The 24763-nt window shown below is 37.1% G+C and overlaps 1 protein-coding gene across 2 annotated transcripts in view; it reads left to right on the top strand.

The window, feature by feature from the left end:
* edil3b (EGF-like repeats and discoidin I-like domains 3b) overlaps positions 1-24763 on the top strand; it is a 158496-nt gene that overhangs the window by 59952 nt on the left and 73781 nt on the right. For both annotated transcript variants that reach the window (XM_041244836.1, XM_041244827.1), the window contains exon 5: positions 7713-7826. In XM_041244836.1, coding sequence (XP_041100770.1) covers positions 7713-7826 — 114 coding nt within the window. The remainder of the gene's footprint in view (positions 1-7712; positions 7827-24763) is intronic.

Below are 24763 nucleotides of genomic sequence, written 5' to 3'. Positions count from 1 at the left end.
AACATTGGGATATTGATTGTTTTGGAATCTGACGAATGACAGGTGTTGAAGCGTAACATAAAAACTTAGAACAGCAGTGTGGCTTGGTAACTCATTTCATAAACCCACACTCTCTGGGTCTGCCCTGCATGTGTCCACAATTTCAAACTGTTCCCTGGTCCAGGTCTCTGTGCTGCGCTTAGATTGACTAGCTTTAGCTCTCGACTCTATCTTGACTATTCTGCACACCAATTGTATATTGTTTATTAGCAAGCAGATACACCTCAACACCCCTTTCATTATCTGTACCTTTCACACACAGCATGTTTTGTCGCTGAATGTATAATTACCTTAGAGAAAAAGAAGCATTTTTATGAGCTAAAAGTCTTTTTTTTTTTTTCTTTTTTCTTTTGAAGTAAGATTCCAGGAGTTCAAAGCCTCTGAGTCATGGTTACAGTACACTCAGGGTATTAAAAACAGCATTTAAACAAGCCATTTACTGTTCCATTAGCTGCAGGTAGCTACTTAGTTTAGGAAATAGATTTGCACCATGGTTCTTTCTTGTGAAAAATAGCTTGCAATTCTGAGAAAGCCAAATGGAAATCTGCTGCAGCCCATTCATTTAGGACACATTATAGCTCTGCCTCTGGGCTACAGGGTTAATGCCGATGGCATATTTCCCTACGGAATGGAGTTGCAAATCTTTTCTTGCTTCACATGTGTTGACTCTTGACAGTTCCTTAAATCTTGACTGCCTTTCAGGGCAGAGTAATATGCAGACTGTGAGTTTCTCCAAATCTGGATATGGAAACTTGTCAGAAAGATATATCTTGGCTTATAACTAAAGCATTGGAAGAAGCTAGTAATAGTAAAACAGAAAACAACATCATGAACATGATGTTTCTCGGTTCATGTTTATTCTGCTCTGTGACGGGGAACTGCCCCATCTATATGAATGTGTTTGGAACTGGCAGGGAAACATGTGAGAATGTGGCTGGAGCTCTAATTGAATGATTCATAATTATTGATTAATTGGGCTCCTGGGAGAGGCCCTGGCTGTGGGGTGTTTTTTGTTTGGGAGTTTGCTTTGTGTTGGAGAGTTTTGTGTTTTGGAAGAAGAGTGTCTTGTTTTTTAAAAAAAAACTTGGAATCTGACCATTTACTTTGTAAGTTCACTTATTATTTCTGTTTGAACCTCTTTTCTGTTGGCCCTTGTGCCTATTTATTTGATTATTTTGTTTAATAAAGAACTTTATTTTTGACTTTACATTGTCTCTGAGCCTTAGCCCTCTGTCATCCTGTCACATTCTTTCATTTGGAAAGGGCCTCGTGGGAGTTTAAACTTTCACATGTTCTAATAAGGTGTGTCTTTTAATCAAGTTGATTGGAATTGGAGTTAATGTAACTCGGAGCCAATGTGTAGCAGACGTAGTATTGAAGATCATTGTGGTGGCACCAGTGTGCACACAGCTTATTTATCAGTAATGCACATTACTTGTTCAATATTGCGGTGAACAAACACATGCATTAAAGACAGACCGTGTCTCGCCTTTGAGATTGATCACTGTGATTGTAGTGCGCTAGTTGCTGAAGACCCGGTGAGCAGGGCAAGGTATTAAAGCATCGATTCACACAACATTTTCACATCAATCTGCCACCTGGTGCTGTGTGACAATAAGAAAGACAGCACAGATGAGGAATTATTGCATAGAGAATTTGTGTCAGAAGAAGAGTAATAAATGCTGAGGATTATATCCTGGCTAACTTGCCCCCGGCTGCAGGGACCCGAATAGGATAAATTAAACACAAAAAAAAGGGAATTTGTACTTTTAGTAGGGTCCTAGTTTGAAGAAAGCGCAAATGCACGTTTGATAGAACAAGATAAAACAAGAAACAATGCGTTTCATTCAGTTAATTCTCCTGATACGGTATGAGAAGTTCTGATTATTCTTTTTGAGTCTTTTTGTCATGCAAGACATGTGCTGGCTGGGATTTTTTTTTTTTTTCAGTCTCTTTTAGAGAGTAGTAGCTAGGAAACTCTATCTCTGTCCAATGAAAGAGAATGCTCTAAATAAATGAGTGTTGGTCACTACGGATCAGAATGTGTTTCTAATAATAAGTGAGGTTTAAGCACAACGTTAAAGGGGAAACGGAAGGACTGATACGCACACTGGTGAACCAGTGCTGGTTTGGGCTGCCTCTCACAATGGCATTGGCGATTTAGTAACAGTTGATACTGTCCTGACAGCTTCCAAGTGTAAACAGATAACACCGTGTAACAATTTTTTTTGTTTTTTGTTCCTGGGTAGTAAGTGTTATTTCCTAATTGCTTATGCCTCAAAAGTATAGAAAATGGCTATTATTCCCCACAAACTTTGCTTTTCTGACCAGGACAGTGATATTTCAAAATATCACTATTTCCAATGGGAAAATGGGCAAATGTGTGTCGTTTCGTTCACATAAAGTCAGAAAAAAACAACATATGAATCCAAATTAACATGTATTTATACTAAAATAATACAAAAATGACTAAAAAAGATTTAGAAGTGAGTAGTTTTTTTGAGATTTACGATTATACTGTATTTTCCCATTAGAAATAGTGATATTTTGAAATATCACTGTCCTGGTCACAAAAGCAAAGTTTATGGGGAATAATAGCCATTTTCTATACTTTTGAGGCATAAGCAATTAGGAAATAACACTTACTACCCAGGAACAAAAATTGTGTTACATAGTGTAATGATTCACCAGACATCTGTAATGTTTCTTATTGGTCAGTGTGGTGTGCAAGGTATATTTGTATTTGGACTAGTTTTAATTGTAATAATAAAACACCTTTCTAGTGAATACAAAGGGACAGTTTTATTAGAGATACAACTAAATAAAGGGAAAATTAAAGATGCAGTAACTAAACAAAAATAACACAGAAAGGAAGAATTAACTAAATTAAACAGTATAGAAAAGGAAACATAAACAACACCCCACTCTCACTGGTTGATTAGCAATCAAACGCAATCTATGGGAGATTCCCTTAAGGTTACAGCTGCATTCCTGACAGCTATTTAAGATTAAGGTTAGTCTTAGCAGGAGTATCGTTAGTAACACAATTTTTCTTTCATTAATATTTGATATTCAAAGCATCGTTAAATCAGTCTCAGATGTATATATAGTTTTGGTTCAGAAGACGATTATCACTCTTGCAAGATAAAGACGCTCTTTGCATTCAGTCAACCTATCGAATTATCTACTATTAAGACAGCTACATTTGGATTCTAGCTTCTAACGCAGAGTCATAATTGCCTTGTAAAACCCACATCAATTTGTATAAATCACATGCAAACAAATACTGTTAACTCTAACAGATGAACGACGTGCTGATCCAGACCACAAGACAATGTCTGGTCGAAGGTTAGTGGTGACAATCTCAGGTGGAAAAATAAACCGTTGACCAACATCTGCTGACATCTTCCAGTCTCCAGCAGCTTCCAGTTGTCCTGGGCAAGGCTTGGTTTTAACATCTTTTCTTGGTGGTTGCTCTCCTGGACGGAGGAATATTGTTTTTTGTTTGTAGTGCATTGATGGAACTGGTGACAACTTATTGGTCAGGTAACGCTTGTCTTCCAATGCTAAGGCCAAACATTGCAGCACCTGGTCATGGCTCCAAGTAAACCGTCCTTGGCTAAGACCCACCTTACATCCTGTCAAAATGTGTCTTAATGTTGCAGGTGATGAACACAAAGGACATAAGAGATCCTCACCCACCCAGAGGTTAAGGTTCTGTTGTGATGGGAGAACATCATATGCTGATTTGATGAGGAAACTGATCCTGCTCTGTTCCATTGTCCACAGGTCTTGCCAGCCGATCTTGCGTTGTTCAACACTCTCCCATCTCATTCATTCTCCCTCCTTGGCCTGGGAAATGGCCTTTTCACACTTGAGCCGTTCCTCCTGCTTTTGCACCTCACTGAATACCAACTTCCTCCATTGAGCTGGGGTTGCCTTGTGCCATGTAGGAGGAGCTGAACTGAGACCAAAACCTCCTTTTCCATGCTGAACTTGCCCCATAATTACTCCGATTCGAAGAGCAGCCTTAGCATCTTCTACAGCTTTCTTTGCCATCCATTTTCTTCCAGTTTTCAACACAGGTGCTGCCTCCCTTACTTACCTTATCTAGGTACTGGGAACTTAAAAATTCCTGACTATGCAAAGAAAATATGTTTTATGGCTTAAGCAGTGTAATGATTATGACCAATGAATCTCAGAGTTTGGTTAATGTACATTTTTGTTAGCATTGCAGTAAGTAACCTAATATAAAGACATCATTCAGAAAAGAAAAAAAAAAGTGTTGGCCTAATAACCATTTACAGTCTTATTAAAAGCAAAATAAGATTTATGAATCTCCACATGGAAACTTATATCTGAGGATCTCGTTCAGGGTGTAAGGTTTGTGTTCAGGGTGTCAGTCTTCTTCAGATAAAGTCAATCAACAAGATCAACTATAAACAGGAACAAAAGCAAATCAAATGCAATACATGCAGTTTGTACTGGGCCTCAGTAGATGGTGTTTCTGAGCCCTGATAACTTGTTACATGCATTTCTTATATCAAACATATAGGAAGTGGGATGTCCCCATTTAATCAATAAGCACTTGCAGCATCCCTTAGTAATCGTATGATAGTAACAAGCATTTTGTTCGTAGATATTATTTATGGTAGGTGTAGCCAGTGTAGCTAGGTAGATGATTATTCTGGAGCATGAAAGGGCACCTGCTAGACTGGTGTGGAAAACAATAAGTGCTTAACAACCCTTACAAGCAGTGTAACGTAGAAAACAATGGTACTAAACTAGTACTGGTATTAAACAGATTTCTTATTGGTGGTATTTTTCAGACATGACTGTAATTCTAAACTAAACACAACATTCATGATTTCGACATTATTAAGTCCTGTTGTATTTGGTTATCATTACTTCAGAGAAGGCTTCTGAACATGCATAGGTGCAATTTCCAGTAGAGTAGCTAAGAAGTCTCACCCCAACTCACCGCTAAAAAATAGCTGTTGCTATTGAAGTCAGTTTTGCAATGCCCTCTACTATTTAAAATGTATGTCATATGATTGAACTTCGTAACATTCATAAAATAAAGGACTGCATGCTCAGCTTTGCAAGGCAGAATATAGGCTCACTCTGCTAGGTTGCTTATCTCCAGGCTGTGTACAATATTATAAAGCTGTATAATTCGATCAAGAGGATGTGAGAAATAAATATATAAAAACAAACTACTAACTACCACTGCAGGTGTATCAGAGTTTAAAGCATTAAGGTGAATATTTGTGATCAGGTGAATGTATTCAGGCATGAAATAAAAACAGTCAAATCATATACATGTGCTTATGGATAGACTATATGTTGTAGATGTTTTATGAGTCTCCAGAAAGCTTTGGAAAATTAGGCTGACACCTCAGGAGAAGATCCTAGAAAAAAAAAAACATAATTTTAAAAGTCTGTGATTCAAATAATGATTCATGAACTAACATACATCTACCCAGTGTGCTCTTATTAAATTCCTCTTGAATGAATATGAATTGAAAATTATATTCATGTCACATTCTGTTTCTGAGATTTTTCCTTTGTAGCCTATATTGTGTTGACTTTGTGGATCATCTTAGAAAAGTAAAAGAGATTGAATTAAATTGTAATAAAAAAAAAAACTGAAATTCCTTTAAAGAACTATCAATCAAAGACACCTGGAGAATTGTTAACTATCCTGTCAACTCATAATATCTAATTCAGGGGAATATGCATCCCAGCTTCTAAGATGTGCATTAGTGAAGTTCATCACTAGTGCAGATTCTCAAGCACCCCTTCAGTAAAGCCTCATGTGTTTAAATGCAAAGTAACATTTACTTTCTAAGAAGGTAGATTTTACAAGCCGTACACACAACAGAGTGAGCATAATTTTAACTACAATATAAACTACAATCTTAGTAAAAGGCAGTCTATTTTTAATTTTGAATTAAATCATGTGCTTATTGAATTGTGTTAAACAAACTGACATTTTCTTTAGTTGTTACAATTTGCAATCTTGCAAGTAGCCAGGGTTTGTATTTATAGTAAGTTCACAGAGAAGACCTCAATCACTAATTTAACATTTCCATTGTATACTTTGCTCCTATATTACCTCAAAAGGTATTCATATAGTTAATTATATGTGAATAGCAACAGTTAACCCCACTTATTATCAGAGTTAATTTTGCTCTGAAATCAAACCCATTGGATTCAGTTTTTTTTGCTTGAATTAATCATACTCCAATCAAAAGCCACCGTTAATAAGGGTGGCTGTCAGCACAGTGCGTGACTGCAACCAGCCTTCACCTTTCTTCTCCATGAAGGAACTGAATCTTCGGTATTTAGCCTCGAACAAAAAAGAATGAGTAGGATCTTGACTGAAGTCTTTAAAATCTTAAAAATAGTTGACAAAGTTAACCATTACCAGTACTTTAAGTGCAGTACAGAAAGCAGTATCAAAAGACACAGGAAATAAAGTGGAGAATGATTTAGGACAGAAGGTAGGAGACTCTTCTTTAGATAGAGATTGGCAGGGATATAAAATAGATACCTAGCCATGCTGTTGATACTGAAGTATCAGGATTCTTTAAAATCTGACTTGACAAAGTTTTCAGGTAGCTACAAGAAACTGGATGAGTATTGTAGGGCCAAATGTTCTCTTCTCATTTATAAATATGATTATGTTAAGGGACTCCAGAGTGACGCATCCGGTAAAGGCGCTCTGCGTGGAGTGCACGATGCGTCCTATAGCCTGAACATTACCTGTTCGATTACTGTACAGGGGGTTCCCCTCGGCTCGCCACGCATCAGCAACCCCTGTGGTCTGAGAGAAAACCATAAAAACAATTGGCGACTACTAAATAAATAAAATAAATAAATAAATAAATGAATATTCTTATTAAGCAAAACGGTGGTTCTGGCAACAAACTCACTTTAACTTTAGATCTAATCACATTTTTTAGGCACTTCCAATACCAGATCAGATCAATCAGATCAATTAAATCTTTTTTGTCCTTCAATAAACAATATGCACAACTGATCAGCAAGGAAAGGATGTATATCTTGCCTCAATCTAATACTTTTTGGTTTCATCTAACTGGGGAAGGGTAGATGTCCTTCCCCCATGCCCATGGCTTCCCTGCAGTCAGCCTCTCCACTTATCTGCAATCTCATTTATGGGCAGGGGTGCCTTAAAAGACGAGGTCAAAGAATGTAATGCAAAATATATGTAGTGTTGTCCAGTCTGTTTTAATAAATAATGTATCCCATGAGTTTCCTGACTGAACATATGTTTCTATATAAATTCACAAAAAAACTTACAACAAATGACTAGTTTTTCGTAGGCATAAGTAATTAAGTCAAAACAAGCCTGGAAACATTTGAGTGTTTTGGCTGAGTTGAACTTGAAAAGTTGTATTACTATATAAAAATGGTTAATATGATTGTATGACATTGTAACAAGGCCTAATTAAAGCACACACACACAAACAGACATGCTATATCAAATAGATGTGTATCTGATTGCAGTGCATTATACAATCCAGCATTTCAATAAGTAGACTAATATAATACTTACCCAAGGACCTGACATGACCTGAAGTCTTGTTAAAATAGGTCACAAAAAAATCCATCAGCACTGAAATAATTTGCTCATCCTTGCCTTTCAGATGTCAATGAATGTGAAAAAGACCCCTGCAAAAATGGTGGGATTTGTACAGATATGGTTGCCAACTACTCTTGCGAATGCCCTGGTGAATTCATGGGAAGGAACTGTCAGTACAGTAAGTGTCAAAGTCTGTATTAACACAAGTAACACAAATCATAAAGCGCAGTGATATTTATTGACAGTGTGAACAAATATGTACAATATTCTCAGCATTCCATAATGTTAACACATCTTGTCTAGTCATTTAGTTGCAACTGTTAAGTTAATAACGATAAAAGCAATTTCATATTCCTGTCAAGAGAATGCATATGCATGCATGCATTTACATAAACAGTGTTTTCAACAAAAAAAAAAAAAAAAAAAATTAATTTCTTTTGGCCCACAGTAATAATGCATTAATCATAGCAGTTGTCAGAGGTTTTAAAGTTAGATCCTGTGTTTGATTGTGTGCATGTTCATATAAAACAGAAAAAAAGAGAACGTATGCCTGCTTTGAGTATAAAGCATACATTGATACTATGGGCGATGATGGTGTAGCATCCCCAAGCTACTGACTGTCTCCAGGGTTTTTATTTATTTGTTTATTTATAAATGTATTCATTTATTCTGAATATTTTTGCTTCTGATGAGTTATGGGATACAAACACTAGAGACCAACATCCTGTCAGTGTTTCCTCACTGCATAAATAGCACAAGCTAAAGATTTGGTTAAACATGAATTTACTGACGCATCTTTGTCCCTGTGAGACTGCTTGCATGGACGCCAGACTTTAAATATCTTAGTAACGAAATATGTTGCAGCGAGAAATCAGCATGCAGTGTTCAGTGGGGTTAGCCAGTGCACTGAGCACAAGCGTTTTAAAGTCATGGACATTGAAATTAAAAGGATAACCAAGGCTTTGGAAGTACAGTAGAAACTCAGAGTTAGTTACTTATTAACTGACCGGTCTACCGAACACCCCACTTTCAACCGGAAGTACCCATTCACTCAACCATGAGTGCAGTGCAACCACATAGGCGCTCCTATAAGTGCCATGCTGATCACGGGGAAGGTAACATTACTGTACCAACAAATGTATCCAGAAAGGTGAGGCTGATTTCAAAGCAAGTACAGGGAATTTTACTAGGAACAATTAGTTTTAAATAAAGCACAGTTTGTTATCCAAGCCAAAGGAGGCTGAATGTCTGTGCAAGCTGCAGGAATGTATTTTGTTTAAAATAAAATAAAAACAAGCACTACATTAACCAAGGTTTTCATAGATGTTTATGATACAGTTCCAATTGAATTGTTAACTTCAATGCAGCCTTTGTATTATTCTCTAGATTGAGTGTGTAAGTAGCAGGTGTACACATTTATTAAACCATTGAAAACTCATTTTCAGAGTTATGGACATTTCAGACTTATGAACAACCTTCATTCCCAAGGTGTTCATAACTCTGAGGTTCTGCTGTACCTTGCTGTTTAGAGCTGGATTCATGAATGGTGTTTACAAGGCATTTAAGTTTAGTCATGTCTAAGAGTTACACAAGTGCAAATTTAAGTTTGGCTCTAAGGGCTTTCAACAAAGCTTCAACCAATATTAAAAAAAAGCTATTTAAAAACCCTTTTAGTTGAATGCGTCTAAATGTCAGATAGGCACTGCTTAGTTCTTTTTATTCTTGAAAATACAAGTGGATAGGCATACAGTGAAGTGTAATTAATTGCACACTGGTGGATTAGCCAATGGGTGCAAAAAAAGTAATGTATTTTTTCATATAATTGTAAATGTTATTATCTATTGAATCAGTAGCAATGGAAAGTAAACAAAAGAGTATGTGTTTTTGCTCTGCATAAAGTAACTGAAAGAGCTTAAAATAAGACTTAAACAAGTCCTACCTTCGTTTTAAATTCTATTGTAATTTGGTTAGCCATGTGTAAACATTTAGAACAGACTGAAGCGCCTGCAGGGATAAACATGATTTATGAATAAGCAACTAAAAATAACCATAGGATTTCAGCACATTAAACATGTACCTAAGAGATAAACATGCATTATAAATATGGACCTTTGAGTTCTCATCCTGCTTTTCTTAAACAACTGCTGTAAATAATAACCTTTCAAATGGATCACAGAGGTGTTACAATAAAGCAATATTGTTTTTAGTAGCTAGCACCCTCTTGTCTTTTCAAGTGTGTTGGGCCTTGCAGTAATCTAAAGCAATGTCCAATACTTTGTGCTATGATTTATGTTAATGAGTTCAGCTTGCGGTTGGTTTTCAGGGGATGAAAGTGCTTTTATTATTCCAGCTTTGATGTATTTCTCCTTACACTGTGAAACTGTTTTTATTAACTCTTAATATCGTCAAAACCTGAGGCGCAATTTTTTAATACAATATGAGCTAATATATCCTGGCTAGATTAGTTTCAGGCAGACTCATGGTTCCTTTACTGGCTTTGAAATACAGATGCCTTCACTAATCTTCCAACTTCTGCCTTACTCCCTCCAACCCAATCATTACTCTGTTCTATGAGTGGAGGAGGAGATAGACACACAAGAGGGGAGTATTTCCAATTATAACAATGTAAAGCTGCATCCCAGCTGTACATACAGCTTCATTACAGTAAATGTGTTTTTGATTTGTAATACCTGGGTGTCACAAAGACGGCCGGAGTGGGTGGCATCAGACCAGAGCCAGGAAATAATAAACAAAAAGAGAGGTGGAGTTTGGTGGAGCTGAGCGAATGGACTCACTCAGCATTTAATAAATAAACAAACAGACAGAAAATAAACGATTGTAACAATACAAAAACAGGACACGGCACATTCGCCAAAATAAATAGACAAACAAAACGGACTTAACAAAACAAACAGTGGACTAACAAACAAACACGGTGAGCTTATATTTAACGATTACTAATATTCTTATTATTTCTACCTCCGTCTCCTATCCTGTTCTCCACTCACCGAACACCCAACCCCGAGTGGGTGAAAACATGTTGCTTTTATGCAGCTGTACCAAGACTAGATTGCTAATCAATCATTCAATTGGAGTCTCGGTACAACTGCACGTGAATTAATAAAGTGCAATTCCCCGTGCTCACATATTATTACCTTTTACTTGCACGTGAAGTGCTGTGCAATCCTCATGCATAAATACAAATATACATTTTAAACACTCGTGTTACACAGACCCGTTTATATCTATACACCAACATTTAACACATCACACGCAACATAACAGAAAATACACACAGGGGCGGGCACTTCATCACACCGGGGTACAGTCAGTGCAGGGCAGTGGAAATATTGATTAAAAACTAAATACCCCAACAAAAAAGCCACATCCATCTGTGTCTGTTATATAAAGATTGTTAGTGAAATGTGTTGTTTACAGGATCTTCTGTCTGTTCTGTATTTGGATTGCCCTGAATCACACCAGCTGGTCCCCGATCACAGCACAAATTACCACTGTGTTTTTTAGAGCTTGCTGTGTACTTTCTGTCTTTAGCTATTAACAAAATGCTTGGCAATGAATCAGCAGTTTATGTGAACAAAACAAATACAAATCTCTTGGCTCTGAATACAATCTACAACAGATTAGATTCACTACAATCTACAGTGGTTTATTTGGGGTGAATTTTAATGAATCAGTAAATTAAATTATACACTAATTATACTGTACTTCTATGTGCCTAGTTGAACAAAAAGACAGAACAAAATTGTTGTTGCAGCATTTACTGTACTGGACCTATACATAGATACCCTTAGTCTGTCATAATTAAATGTGTGGGGTTAAACTATTTATGCAGGTTTACATAACCCATTTGTAGCTAATCTGGTTTGGGGGCTAAATGTAACCCTTCAGACCATTCACTCCACCAGCTGTCTCTTAAGAATTCAGATGCTTTTGGCAGGCAACTGCACATAACTGAACTTGGCTGCCAATCTACAACATCCAGGATATTTCTGAGTTCAGTTTAAATTAAAATAAAAACAAACGTGATTCATGTCCTGAGAAGCATATTTATCCCAGGTATAAATACTGCATTCCTCACTGAAGATTAAAATTAAATATTAAATCTGAAACAAAAACACATTGAAAATGTAAAAAAAAATGGCAAGTTATCAGAATAGCCCAGCCATTTAAAGTGGAGATATCAAAAACACAAGCCAAGTTTCAGGAAACCACTGCGGCAACCTTGCTCTGAAATTTCAATGCTCTGAAATAGCTTAAAATACCAAGACACACTTTATTTACTACAAAAGATTTAGAAGTGAGTATTTTTACGAGATGTAAATCTTGAAAAACTACTCACTTCTAAATCTTTTGTAGTCATTTTTGTATTACTTTAGTATAAATACAAAAGCTCCCGTTTTCTCATTGGAAATAGTGATATTTCAAAATATCACTGTCCTGGTCACAAAAGCAAAGTTTGTGGGGAATAATAGCCATTTTCTATACTTTTGAGGCATAAACAATTAGGAAATAACACTTACTACCCAGGAACAAAAAAATAAATACAAATTGTTACACGGTGTAATTGTTTCTTTTTAGTCCTATTGCATTTTTAACATCGTTTTAATTTGACCAAATTAACATTATGATTGCAATAAGTGCAAAGACCCATCTGTTGTTTCTTGTTTTAGAAATAAGAAAAATAAACATAATACACCTATGTATATTTATATGAATGTCTTTAGTTGTGCCCTGTCTCCATACATTATATTCACACAGTGGGAGTGCTGAGTTTAAATACATTTTAATGAGAAACGATTAGTGAGATTAACTCCAGATTAACGCTAGAAACATACTCCACTGAACAGAACACTGGCAGAATAAAGGAATCATGTGACAGCTGTAATGCATTTCTGTGAGTGACAAAGGAGTTGATTTAGTGTTCACCTTGGCAATATTATGTTCCAGTGACAAATCACTGCTTCAAATCAATTTGGCTGTGAACATTTTACACAGCTTAACTCTGTGTACAGCTTCTAATGTGGACTCCAGAAAAAATTGCAGTGTTAGAGCAATGCAAAAAATGTTTGCGTTTAAAAAAGTGTTTGCTAAATTACTGAACTCAACTCACCACATTCTGATTACTTAAATATAGGGATTTTTAATGAAGCAGTAACGATTGAGGTGAAGGGTATTTCCAAAGGGATTCATGTCCAGCCAGGAAAGCTTCCCTGGGCCGAGATCTTTATTGCTGTTATATATGGAAAATCTATTTTAAACTGTTTTACGTGTGTTCTGGGTTTGTTTCACATGCTCAGACTTTAAATTGTTTCTTCTGTATGAGGCACTGTTTTGTGTTGTATGTTGTGTGTTAATGTTGGTGTATAGTCATTGTTACACAGACCCGTCTATATCCCGTGTACCAATGATGATACACCAACATTAACACACAACATACAGCACAAAATACACACAGCGGTGGGCACTTTGCCACAGGCACTTAATAACCTGATTAGTAACCAAAGAGATTTTGCTAGGTGTCTAATACTGTTGAATCATATATCTCTGTGTTGTAAACTAAAATATGTAGATTGCATTGAAATAAAGTTATGTTGTTAGAATCTAACAGTAAGTGAAAATAAAGGAAACAAGCAATAAAATGTTAGTATTATTATGTGCTAATAAGGGTTCCCTTATATAATTCATGCAGCAATAAATTAATGCAGATGTTGTAAAAATTGCAAGTATATTGGCAGCAATGTGAATGCATGGTAATTTGTTCATTTTAACTGACCCTAGTATTAACAACATTTCAAGCACTGTTGTTACTTTTTTGCAATTTACTGTGTGACAATTATCAGCTCTGCTGTCAATAAAAGTTCCATACATACCTATGTTATTATTAGATTATATGATGCCTTTCTTAAAGAAAATGTATATACAAACAAAATACTAAAGAAAATGAAGAAACCTTCCTGGGCATGGGCAGCCTTGGCTTAGTTCAAGGATTTTTAAACAAAAAGGGACATGCAATTTTTTCTACTCGATAACATGGGTCCACCTCATTCCAATGTGGTGAATTACAAATAATACAGCCTAGTGCAATTCACCCTTTAGCAGCACACATCTCATTGCATGCATACCCATCTTCAAAACCGACTCACTCACTCTCAAGCAAGCCACCCTGTTCACTGTGCCATGATAGCAGCACACATCTCATTGCATGCATGCCCATCTTCAAAACCCACTCACTCACTCTCAAGCAAGCCACCCTGTTCATTGTGCCATGATAGCAGCATACATCTCATTGCATGCATGCCCATCTTCAAAACCCACTCACTCACTCTCAAGCAAGCAACCCTGTTCATTGTGCCATGACAGCATCACACATCTCATTGCATGCATGCCCATCTTCAAAACCCACTCGCTCACTCTCAAGCAAACCACCCTGTTCATTGTGCCATGATAGCATCACACATCTCATAGGCATGCATGCCCATCTTCAAAACCCACTCACTCACTCTCAAGCAAGCCACCCTGTTCATTGTGCCATGATAGCAGCACACATCTCATTGAATGCATGCCCATCTTCAAAACCCACTCACTCACTCTCAAGAAAGCCACCCTGTTCATTGTGCCATGATAGCAGCACACATCTCATTGAATGCATGCCCATCTTCAAAACCCACTCACTCACTCTCAAGCAAGCCACCCTGTTCATTGTGCCATGATAGCAGCACACATCTCATTGAATGCATGCCCATCTTCAAAACCCACTCACTCACTCTCAAGTGTTGGGCTTCATCCTGCACTGCCCCCCACCTCCACCCCCTTACCATGGACCTTTATGAAATAAAGATAAGCATCTTTTTTTTTTCTTTTTCCAACCCAGCTCCCACTATTGTACTTGGTAGAAAGTTGCTGGAATATCAGTTGGAAAAATATCATTAGTGGAGACTTTATTTCTGATTAATTTCTTGTGTTAATCAGTAAGCACAGTGAGATAGATTTAGCTGTCATTTCAGTATTCATCTGTCATTACTGATGACACATCTCAGAGAGATGATCTATGCTGTGTGGTCACTGTGCAGTTTTTGCACACACCTGTTACCTCTTCTTGTGCACACTTACTTCCTTGGATTGGAGCTCGTTAATGAGAAAGATCATCCATATAGGCATGATTTAGCAGAATTTTAAAACATTTGGTCATGTGTGCTGACAAAATGGGAAAATTAAACGATGGGGTTCTGATTCACCACGCATCATGTAACTCAATTCTATTCAAATAAAAAAAATAACACAGGTACTGTCAGAAAATCTGATTTGAAAAGCGGCTATTAATATTCCTAAATCAGTGAGCATTGTCACTTATTAGAGTTAATGACCCTGAGGATGGCTCATGTTAAAAAATGCCCTGATAGGAAAACTTACACTTAATTCTTTATGGTACTTGAAATATTTCAGTTAAGCTCATTCATTGTACTTGTGTGTTAGTGTATTACCATGCAGTGTATCAATATGTGTGGGACCCTGTGGCAGGGCAAGATCCCTAACTGTATATTCACTGGGTGGTGTCATTTTGTAGTCCATGGGATAGGTGTCATGGCCAAAGCCCTTGAAAAACAACATTTCTCAGAAGCCTCTAGGGGTGAATGGGAAACACCTGGGTGTAGTTGAGGGACTTGGCAATTGAATTATTGTTTGAGTGGATGTAATTATTGGTATGGGCATGGGTATATAAACTGTTGTGGGGGGGCGGGGGTGGGGTTTCTTGTGGGTGTTCAAGGAGGAGGAATGGGAGCGAGAGAGAGGAGAAAGATTGCTGCATGCGAACTCTGGTCCGATCTGCATTTCTGAGTTTTTGACATGTTCTGCTGTTACAGATGACAGCACAGTTTTTAGGTCATGCTCAGTTTACCATAAAAATGTAAACCAGAACTGGATTTTGAATTCATTTAAGAGTAACCCTTAGTACAGGAATCAAAGTTAATGGATCTTTTTTACTTTCCCCAGAAAACATACAGTTTTTTTTTTTTTTAAACGCTTATTTCTTTATTACAATGAAGTAACTACATTGCACTAAAATAGATTTCCTCAGGCATTTCCCTATATTAAAAGTTAATATTAAAACACATTTTTGAGAAGGAACATGGTATTCCAAAAAAAGGACATCTCATTTGGCTATGTAATATCCATCAATATAGTTATGCATAGGGGTCACCTGCAAAAAAAAAAAAAAGGCCTATATCAGCTCTTTCAGCTCTTTCATGGGTTTAAGAGACCAGTACCCTTCAACAACTTAACATAAATATTATTGTATTGTATTGGTAAAATATTCCTTATCTATTCCTGATAATTTAAACTGTAGGCGATAGATAATATTTAAACAGATATACTATGCAAATATAATGGCTAAATTCCAACTCAGACACTTACAATCTGGCCTGCCTAAATTTCCCCCTGTAGTTCAATTAGTTAAGCAATTCCTCACTCCTCCCACTTTAACTGCTGTGTCGGTGTGCTGGCACAGAATAGCTGCCGTGTGTAAAGAGCTTTGGGATCCTATGGGATGAAAGGTGCTATTTCAATCCAAAATATTATCTTTCATTTTTTTAAAGTAGGGGTACGCCTGGTAATTTTGAGTCCAAAGTGTTTGAAGACCCTGGGTAATAGTGAGAAATGACAATCTGTCAGGTATGGTAAAGGGGTTCTACCTCCCAGGGTCTGTCATTGCTCCAGGAGTTTCAGAACCCTCCATCTGTGTGAAAAAAAAAGGACATTCCATTGCTTATCAGTACTTACTTTGGGAAGCTGGTAGAGGGCATAGCAAGATTCTTGTTGTTTTTTTTATTTATTTTTCATTTAGCACATTCTTCTCTCAAACTCAGCTGTGGGTAAATATAAAATGCAAGTTGGTTGTTTATAATTTGGCTTGCTACTCTCTACCTGCCTTTAAAGATGTAATTAACATTTTTACACCATCTCAATGCCTTAATTACAAACAAGATATCTGCCAATGATGAAATGAGCTGAAACATGTTTCTAGCGAATACATTCCTTGAACAAAACTGATTTCTTTCCACTCACTGCAAGGAAGTTTTTGTCACTATGCTACACACCGCTTGTTTCACGAAATAAATGCCTGGAGAAGCACATAATAAATGCAGAATTAGCAAGAAACAATAGGGGAGATTCATTACGTGTTTGAATTAAAAAGGGCGCAGTGTAAATCTGGTGATATTGATCAATTAACTTGCTAGAGCGTCGAACTAGTCAATTAGCTCCCTTTTGTTGTGCATCATTTGCTGGACTGAAAAGAAAGGCTCATTAAGTCAGTCTTGCTATTAATCAATATGATTTTTTTTTTTTAAAGTGACATTTGAAGGCAAATAGTATTGGTAGGAATAAACGTCAAAAACTACCAAACCTGTTTAGAATGTCAAGCTGTTTAGAATGTCAGACATTTCCATCTGTGCACTATTAGAAGTATCCACTGCAACACAGTATCAATCTAGAGACAGTTATTAGGTGGCACAGGATGATACATTTAACCTGTTGCATTCTATCAATATCAGGACTACCTGTGGACTGTTAGAAGCATCAACTACTACAAAGTATCAATCTAGGCTAAGTAAGTCACACAGTTTGATAAAATTAATTTGTGTCATTCTGTCACTCTTTTAGTTAACCCTTTTGTGGCCAGTGTAAATGTTTCCAAATGGGAAGGACTGTGCAGTAAATGACTGAGGGGCACATTTGTACACGTTACTTGTATTTTGCACATGAATGTCTGTAATCTCTCATTACATGGAATCATTACTGTTGTACAATGTATTAAATTTTTTCCATTACATTTGCATAGTCCAACTATTTAAACAGTATCTATAGCCAACAGTTTAAACTGATAAGTGAATAAAATATGTTGAACTTCACCATTCTGTTCATTTTGAACTCTGGTAAACCCCTATCCATGACTATATATTGACAGACATTACATACCATGTTCCTTCTCAAAAATGTGTTTTAATATTAACCACTAATAAAGGAAAATGTCTGCTTTAATGAATTTTCAGATATCTATTTCAGCAAATGTAGTAGAGTAAAAAGATCCATTAACTTTGATTCCTGTACTAAGGGTTACTCATAAATGAATTCACAATCCAGTTCTGGTTTACATGTTTATGGTAAACTGAGCATGACCTGGAAACTCAGCTGTCATCTGTAACAGCAGAACTGGGATGAATTCAGAACAGCAGAGCACCCCAGAATTTGGGATGTCCTCTGAAAACCAGAGCGGCTCAGAATTTGGGACATTATCTGAAAAACAAAGTGGCCCAGAATTTGAGACGTAGTCTGAGAACAGGGCAGTCTGTATGTAAAATTTTGATTAAATTACGTTAGACATAAACTAATGTATCCTGTAACAAAACTGTAATAGTGGACAGGATGCATATTTGCAATTAAAATAAATCATGTGAATGATTATAGATATCAGCTATTTGAAAGAAAAAAGTAAATCACCACAGAAAGCCAATTCTTACATTTGTGCAGAACATGATAATTCAGCTCAAGTAATAGTCACCCATAGTTTGTTATATTAGTACAGCAAAATACAATATTATATTTTAATTGAAAGGTTCTGGAAAGCAGGTCTGTCTCTCTCTCTCTCTCTCTCTCTCTCTCTCTCTCTCTCTCTCTCTCTCTCTCTCTCTCTCTCTCTCTCTCTCTCTTTCTCTCTCTCTGATCACAATGTTAAAATGCTTTCCCACTATTGTTTACATCATATTCCTCCGACAGACAAGGACCAGTCAAAACGCGAGATTGTTATGCGATACTTGTTTGGGTGGATGGATTATTTTTGTGTCATGTGAGCCTATTTTTGTTTAAACTTTTATTTTGCTCTGTGAGCGTTTTTTTTTTTTTTTTAAACCTTTTGTTTCAACCAGCAGTACCTGGTGTGTCTGTCAGCTTCCTGGTCTGGGGACGTTGCTACTCAGCCACAGACCCTTAAAAAAAATACACAGGAACAAATATGCTGGAGCCCGGTTATTTCATTTTGCCTTTGTGTCTTAAAGGGATTATTTAATATTCAATGATGTACATTATTTGTCATTCACTTTTGTTCTTTATGGTTAGATCATTATTTACAGTACCACCAGCTATTCTAACACAAAACTTCCATTTTCAACCACTTGCAAAAGCTGCATTTCTGAAGTGAAATCTTGCAATAGGTAATGTAGTATCATGCTTCTTCACTGTTCTTGCCTTCAGGATTTGCTCACAATCTGCAGCCTGTGGCAGTAGCTAGTTCTTTGGACCAAGTATATAAGCTTTGTCTAGCTTAGTCGTCATATCCAGAGGTGCACATAATGGAAGTCTGGTGTTCTTTATGCCAGCTTAACCTGTGCTCATGATATTTTAACAGCACAGGGCTTGAATTTCATTTGTGTGTGAAGGGAGGATTTCCCCCCTATGCTGCAGCCAATGGGGGATGCCAAAATTTTAGGGGGGAATGTCTCAAAAAGGCACTTTTGTGTGTGTATGTATATATATATATATATATATATATATATATATATATATATATATATATATATATATATATATATGTGTGTGTGTGTGTGTGTGTGTGTGTGTGTGTGTGTGTGTGTGTGTGTGTGCATCATTCACACTGGTGTTGCTTTAAAATAAGTCGCTTTCAGGAGACCTAGCAGCTGTTCATCACTGTGAGACAGAGCACTCTCCATTGCTTTTGCCATTGCCTGAAGTGAAGTTTTTGCTGCAGCAGAAGAAAAAGATCCATTTCTTTTTAACTAGGGCTCCATTTCTTTTTTTTAAAAAAAAGCTTTACAGTCAGCCCTATTTCAGCCTGTTTTTCACTGTTTTCATTTATGTATGTTTTAACTACTGAATAGTTTGTGCTGTATGCATGTAACATATCAAATGAAAGGCCACAAAATTTCCTTTCATATTATATAAGTTGCAAAAGACTCAGGCATACTATATGTGGTAGAGGTGAGAATGTATGTAGAAAAAAAAAAAAAAAAAAAACGCTTTTCCAAAATAAATTGTGTGTATATATATATATATATATATATATATATATATATATATATATATATATATATATATAATATATAGTCGGGACGGGACGACTGTTTAGACGTGATAAGGGAATTTATTTTTACAACACAAAGAACGTTGATCAATCTCTACGTGGTCTTATTGGTAAATGATCGATTTTTCCGATGTGGATGGTTATGTTCAAGGGGAGACTTGGTTAATCGGTTGTCCATCACCTTAAACCCCCTCCCTGAATCGTAAAACTAACGCAGAGGGGACTGACTGAGAAGAGAGAGAGAGAGAGAGAGAGAGAGAGAGAAGGTTCGAGAGTGTGGGGAGAGACAGACACAACGTGCGAGAGAAAAAGGAGGTTCGAGAGAGTGCGAAGGAACAGATGCAACGTGAGGGAGTGAAAGAAAAGCTTTATAGTAAAATAAATATTATCTGAACGGTATATTTTGTACTTTATTAGCAGAGTATAAGAGGCTAATATATTTCAGTAAACCAAACGTTTGCTGTACACAGTCACCATTGTATGGTATAGTCTAGTTTATTATTAATTTACTTTTCTGCTGGCGTCTGGAACTGCTGCTGAGACCCAAATAGCACTCGGGGTGACCAGGAGAAAGCCCCGAGTACCTCTGGCCACGTTGGAAAAGAAGATTTTTCGGCTGTCATTGTGTTTATTGTGTCCTTCTACGAACTTAACTCGGAAGCAAGAAACAGAACGGTGTTGCTAGTCGTGGGTACTTGAGTACACGTTTGTGCATGTGTGTGTGGGCCCACTGTAGTGCAAGAGTTTAATTATTTTGCATAGCCACGCATATTATTTAAGAGTAAATATATTATTTGTAATATTGATTGTATGTTATTTATTGTAATACCTAGCCTTTGTTTATTTTGTTTATGTTATTATTGAAAATACCTTATTATTGCGCATTTATTTGAGTAAATTGTTTACTTATTTCTGTTGGTGTGTGTTGTGTGAGTGGATACTGGGGTTAGTTAATTCCTATTAAGGGGTGCACCTGTATTTAGATGTCCCTTACATAGGTGGAGGCACTGCATTAAAGAAACAGTACACATACATTTCTAACAGACAAATTACACAGTGTAACAATTTTTTATTTTTATTTGGTTCCTGGGTAGTAAGTGTTATTTCCTAATTGCTTATGCCTCAAAAGTATAGAAAATGGCTGTTATAGTAGTATAAATACAGGGGCCTTAAGCCCACCAGTTCAGTTTAGTTTCAGCTGCCTAAGTGGATACATATCTGCATTTTTCTGGGAAGTCATAGGAGACTTCAAAATGGTGGCATTCCTGATGGGTCTCCAAGGCGGTTTTACCAAGTTTCCCTGCTATCTTTGCCTTTGGGACAGCAGGGACACCACGGCTCATTACCACAGGCGGGACTGGCCACAGCGGACCAAGTTCTCTGTGGGGAGGAACAACGTCAAGTGGGAGCCACTGGTGGACCCCCGGAAGGTGCTGATGCCACCACTGCACATCAAATTGGGCCTTATGAAACAATTTGTCAGAGCTCTAGATAGGGAGTCTGCAGCCTTCAAGTACCTTCAAGACTTCTTCCCTAAGCTGTCTGAGGCAAAGGCCAAAGCCGGTGTCTTCATCGGACCACAGATAAAGAAGATCCTGGAGTGCAATGAATTCCCCAAGAAGCTCACTAGTAAGGAGAAATCGGCTTGGAACAGCTTTGTCGCAGTGGTTCGGTGCTTCCTGGGCAATCACAAGGCCGAAAACTATGTGGAGCTGGTTGAGACGCTGGTGAAGAACTACGGCACAATGGGCTGTAGGATGTCCCTCAAAGTCCATATCCTTGATGCTCATCTTGATAAATTCAAGGAGAACATGGGAGCGTACTCGGAGGAGCAAGGTGAGCGCTTCCATCAGGATATACTGGACTTTGAACGTCGCTACCAAGGACAGTATAACGAGAACATGATGGGACACTAGATTTGGGGGCTGAGTCGTGAAAGTGATTTACAGTATAATCGTAAATCTAGAAAAACGACTTGCTTCTAAATCTTTTGTAGTCATTTTTGTATTACTTTAGTATAAATACATGTTAATTTGGATTCATATGTTGTTTTCTCATTGGAAATAGGTAAATTTCAAAATATCACTGTCCTGGTCACAAAAGCAAAGTTTGTGGGGAATAATAGCCATTTTCTATACTTTTGCGGCATAAGCAATTAGGAAATAACACTTACTACCCAGGAACAAAAATTGTGTTACATAGTATTATAATTTAAATAAGTATTGGGAACTCAGGTCTCCTCACTTACAGCGAGTTAGGTGTTGTGTACTTCAGACACTAACAGGAGTGGGAGGGGCGTTACATATATATTGCAATCATAGATGGCTAATGATACCTCCCCTTTCAGTCTAGCTGCTACGATGACGGAGCAATAGACTCAAAACGAGTCTTATGGTTAGATCATTAAGTCTGCCACATGATGAGAGGCTTAACTTCAGGCAGTTGTAGTTCTGGCTAGGAGTACTGCATACACACACCGAATACGTCTCTGGAAAGCCCCGAGTCTGTACCTTTAAACAAGCCATTTGGTGGCTGTTACAGTGCCTGAGTAATATGTGCATAACCTTCAGTGCACTGGAGCCCCAAAATGAATAGGGCTGAGTTTTAAGAGTTAAAGTGAAAGTTACCGCTTGCAAAACAACACCTAGATAAACTTAATATTGCCTTTTGTTTACTTATACTGCAGTATACTGAGTTTCTATAATGCTTAAAGATAGCGACTGAGAATCACGTATGAGAGGATAAAGTCTTGTGCCACTTAAAATACCCAGCACTTTTTAAAATGTATGTATTTTAACCAAAACTACTCATTGCGGCTCATAGTGATCTCCTCACTGACACCCATTTCTTTGTAGATTGTTGTAGCGTTTCAGGTATTATAAATTGGGTGAAAAATATAGCTGCTTGGTGTCCTAAAATACCTCTGCATGATTTTCTCACACTGAAAGTTGCAGATATGCAGGAGCAGCTTGGAAAATGCGTGATTCCCGCCATCCCACACTGAAATTCAAGTCCTGCAGCATTACACGAAACCCTTAAACTAAAATCCTTTGTCATACCACCTAGTGAGTGATACCTGATCTGAGATGATATCTACCATGACTTTGATGACAAGGAACATAGTGTGCCTGCATGGTTCCTTGGGGGATTAACTCCTACCTACAATAAGGTTAAAGTAAGACCAAGCATTCACACCTTGGTGTTTTGAAACCTCCTGTGAAGTCAGATGCCCTCCACCCCCTCTAGGCGCTGTAGGATTCCAGTTTTGCAAAGGGACTGGAGTGGCTTCACAGCAAACCTTAAACAGATTTTTCTGAAAAACACCTTCACACACTGCATGTGCATAAGACAACCCTTAGCGGTCCTTTTATGCAGTGCCTCTTAGTAGTGTCAGGTCCAGTTTATTTTCACATAGGTATCTGTATTCACATTTTTTGTAATTGTCCTTATTTGAAATCAGTCGTATTTATCTATCGTACTTACTACATGTTCTTAATGGACTTTAGTTGTATAAGCAAATATTTGTACTGTAAGTTAAACCCTCTTAGTTGAACTCGCTCTTACATGTAATTATTTACTATATTCCTTATTTTGCTCTTATTTGAAATTGACAATATTTTCTACTTTATAACTGCTCTTATCTATAATGTGATATTCTATAATGTGATACATGACCCCTTGTTATATCGTCCCACGCTATACTGGGGATTTGGATATATCACGGTGCTGGAGTTGGCTCCCCATTTTTACTGTCTAAATGCGTATGCCTTATCTGCAATATACATTGGCACTTAGAATTGCTGTGTGTTTTATTTTGTACTGCACATCACAAACAGCAATATACAAAACAATTAAAAACAAAGCGTTAATATCGTACTGTTATCATGCACACACGCATTGCACAATAACACAAAGCAAATTAAATAGCTACTTGCTGAAGCGGTTTTTGTTTTAGCCAGCAAGGTGTTCACGTGTGGCAGCAATGCACTAGCAAAAGCCACAAGGTAGTGACGTCAGCTCCCTAGCAACACGCTTCCTATGTTGGGAATGGATTCTTTAAATGCAGAGGGTTTGTGCATTTAAGAAAGGAGAAGAAGACTCATGAAATTAGTTGAAGACTGAAGTTGATGAGACTCAATTACCCTCCACTGTACGGATTAAAACAGTGTGCTGCTTTTTATACAAAAAATGAGAAAAAGCGGGTTGCCTAGAGGATTTATATTGGACCTGACGCACCGGATATATCGCATGGGTGGTGTATTTTGTAATGTGATACTTTGTATTGTGATATTTTGTAATAACTGCCAGTCACCCTGGATATGGGCATCTGCTAAGAATACATAATAATAATAATAATAATAATAATAATAATAATAATAATAATAATAATAATAGATCTCAACTTTGGAAAGGATGTATTAATAATTACTCAAGTCAGTGCAACTTAATTAGCAGTACTTACCCTATGGAATGTGATTAAAGGTGCAGTGGTCAGCAGCTGGATACTAAGATTGTGTTAAAGCAGTCTTACACAATTAATGCTTTGTTACGGAAGTCCAATTTTGCTCTACCAGTATTAAACAGATAGGATGGTATTCATTTTTGACTAAAATGTAATCTCCTGTGTATACAATGTGAATCACAAATTGAAAGGTGCACATTCCCTAATGTGAGCAGGAGTGCTCCTGCAGCTCACCAGTGTAGCTCTTTCTTTATGAAATGACACACTCTACAGCGACGCTCAGAGAGAGCTTCATGCACAGTACACATGACTTCAAAAATGCAGATGTAATCCCAAGAGGGTCAAGACACATCCCAGGCAGGAAATTCTCTTAAATTAAATTTATTTCCAAAGAACGACATGTCCTTGTATCCCTTATAACTTGTATAAAATAATTTTCAAAGAAAAATAATTTAACTTGTTAATTTTCAGAACAAGTTGTCTTCAATTCCTTCATTCATGAATGCATAACTATATTTTAATTTAAGATGGGGTT

Source organism: Polyodon spathula, chromosome 1 (genome assembly GCF_017654505.1).
Source record: "Polyodon spathula isolate WHYD16114869_AA chromosome 1, ASM1765450v1, whole genome shotgun sequence".
In the NCBI taxonomy this organism is placed as follows: domain Eukaryota; kingdom Metazoa; phylum Chordata; class Actinopteri; order Acipenseriformes; family Polyodontidae; genus Polyodon; species Polyodon spathula.
This window is presented reverse-complemented; position numbering and strand designations above follow the sequence as displayed.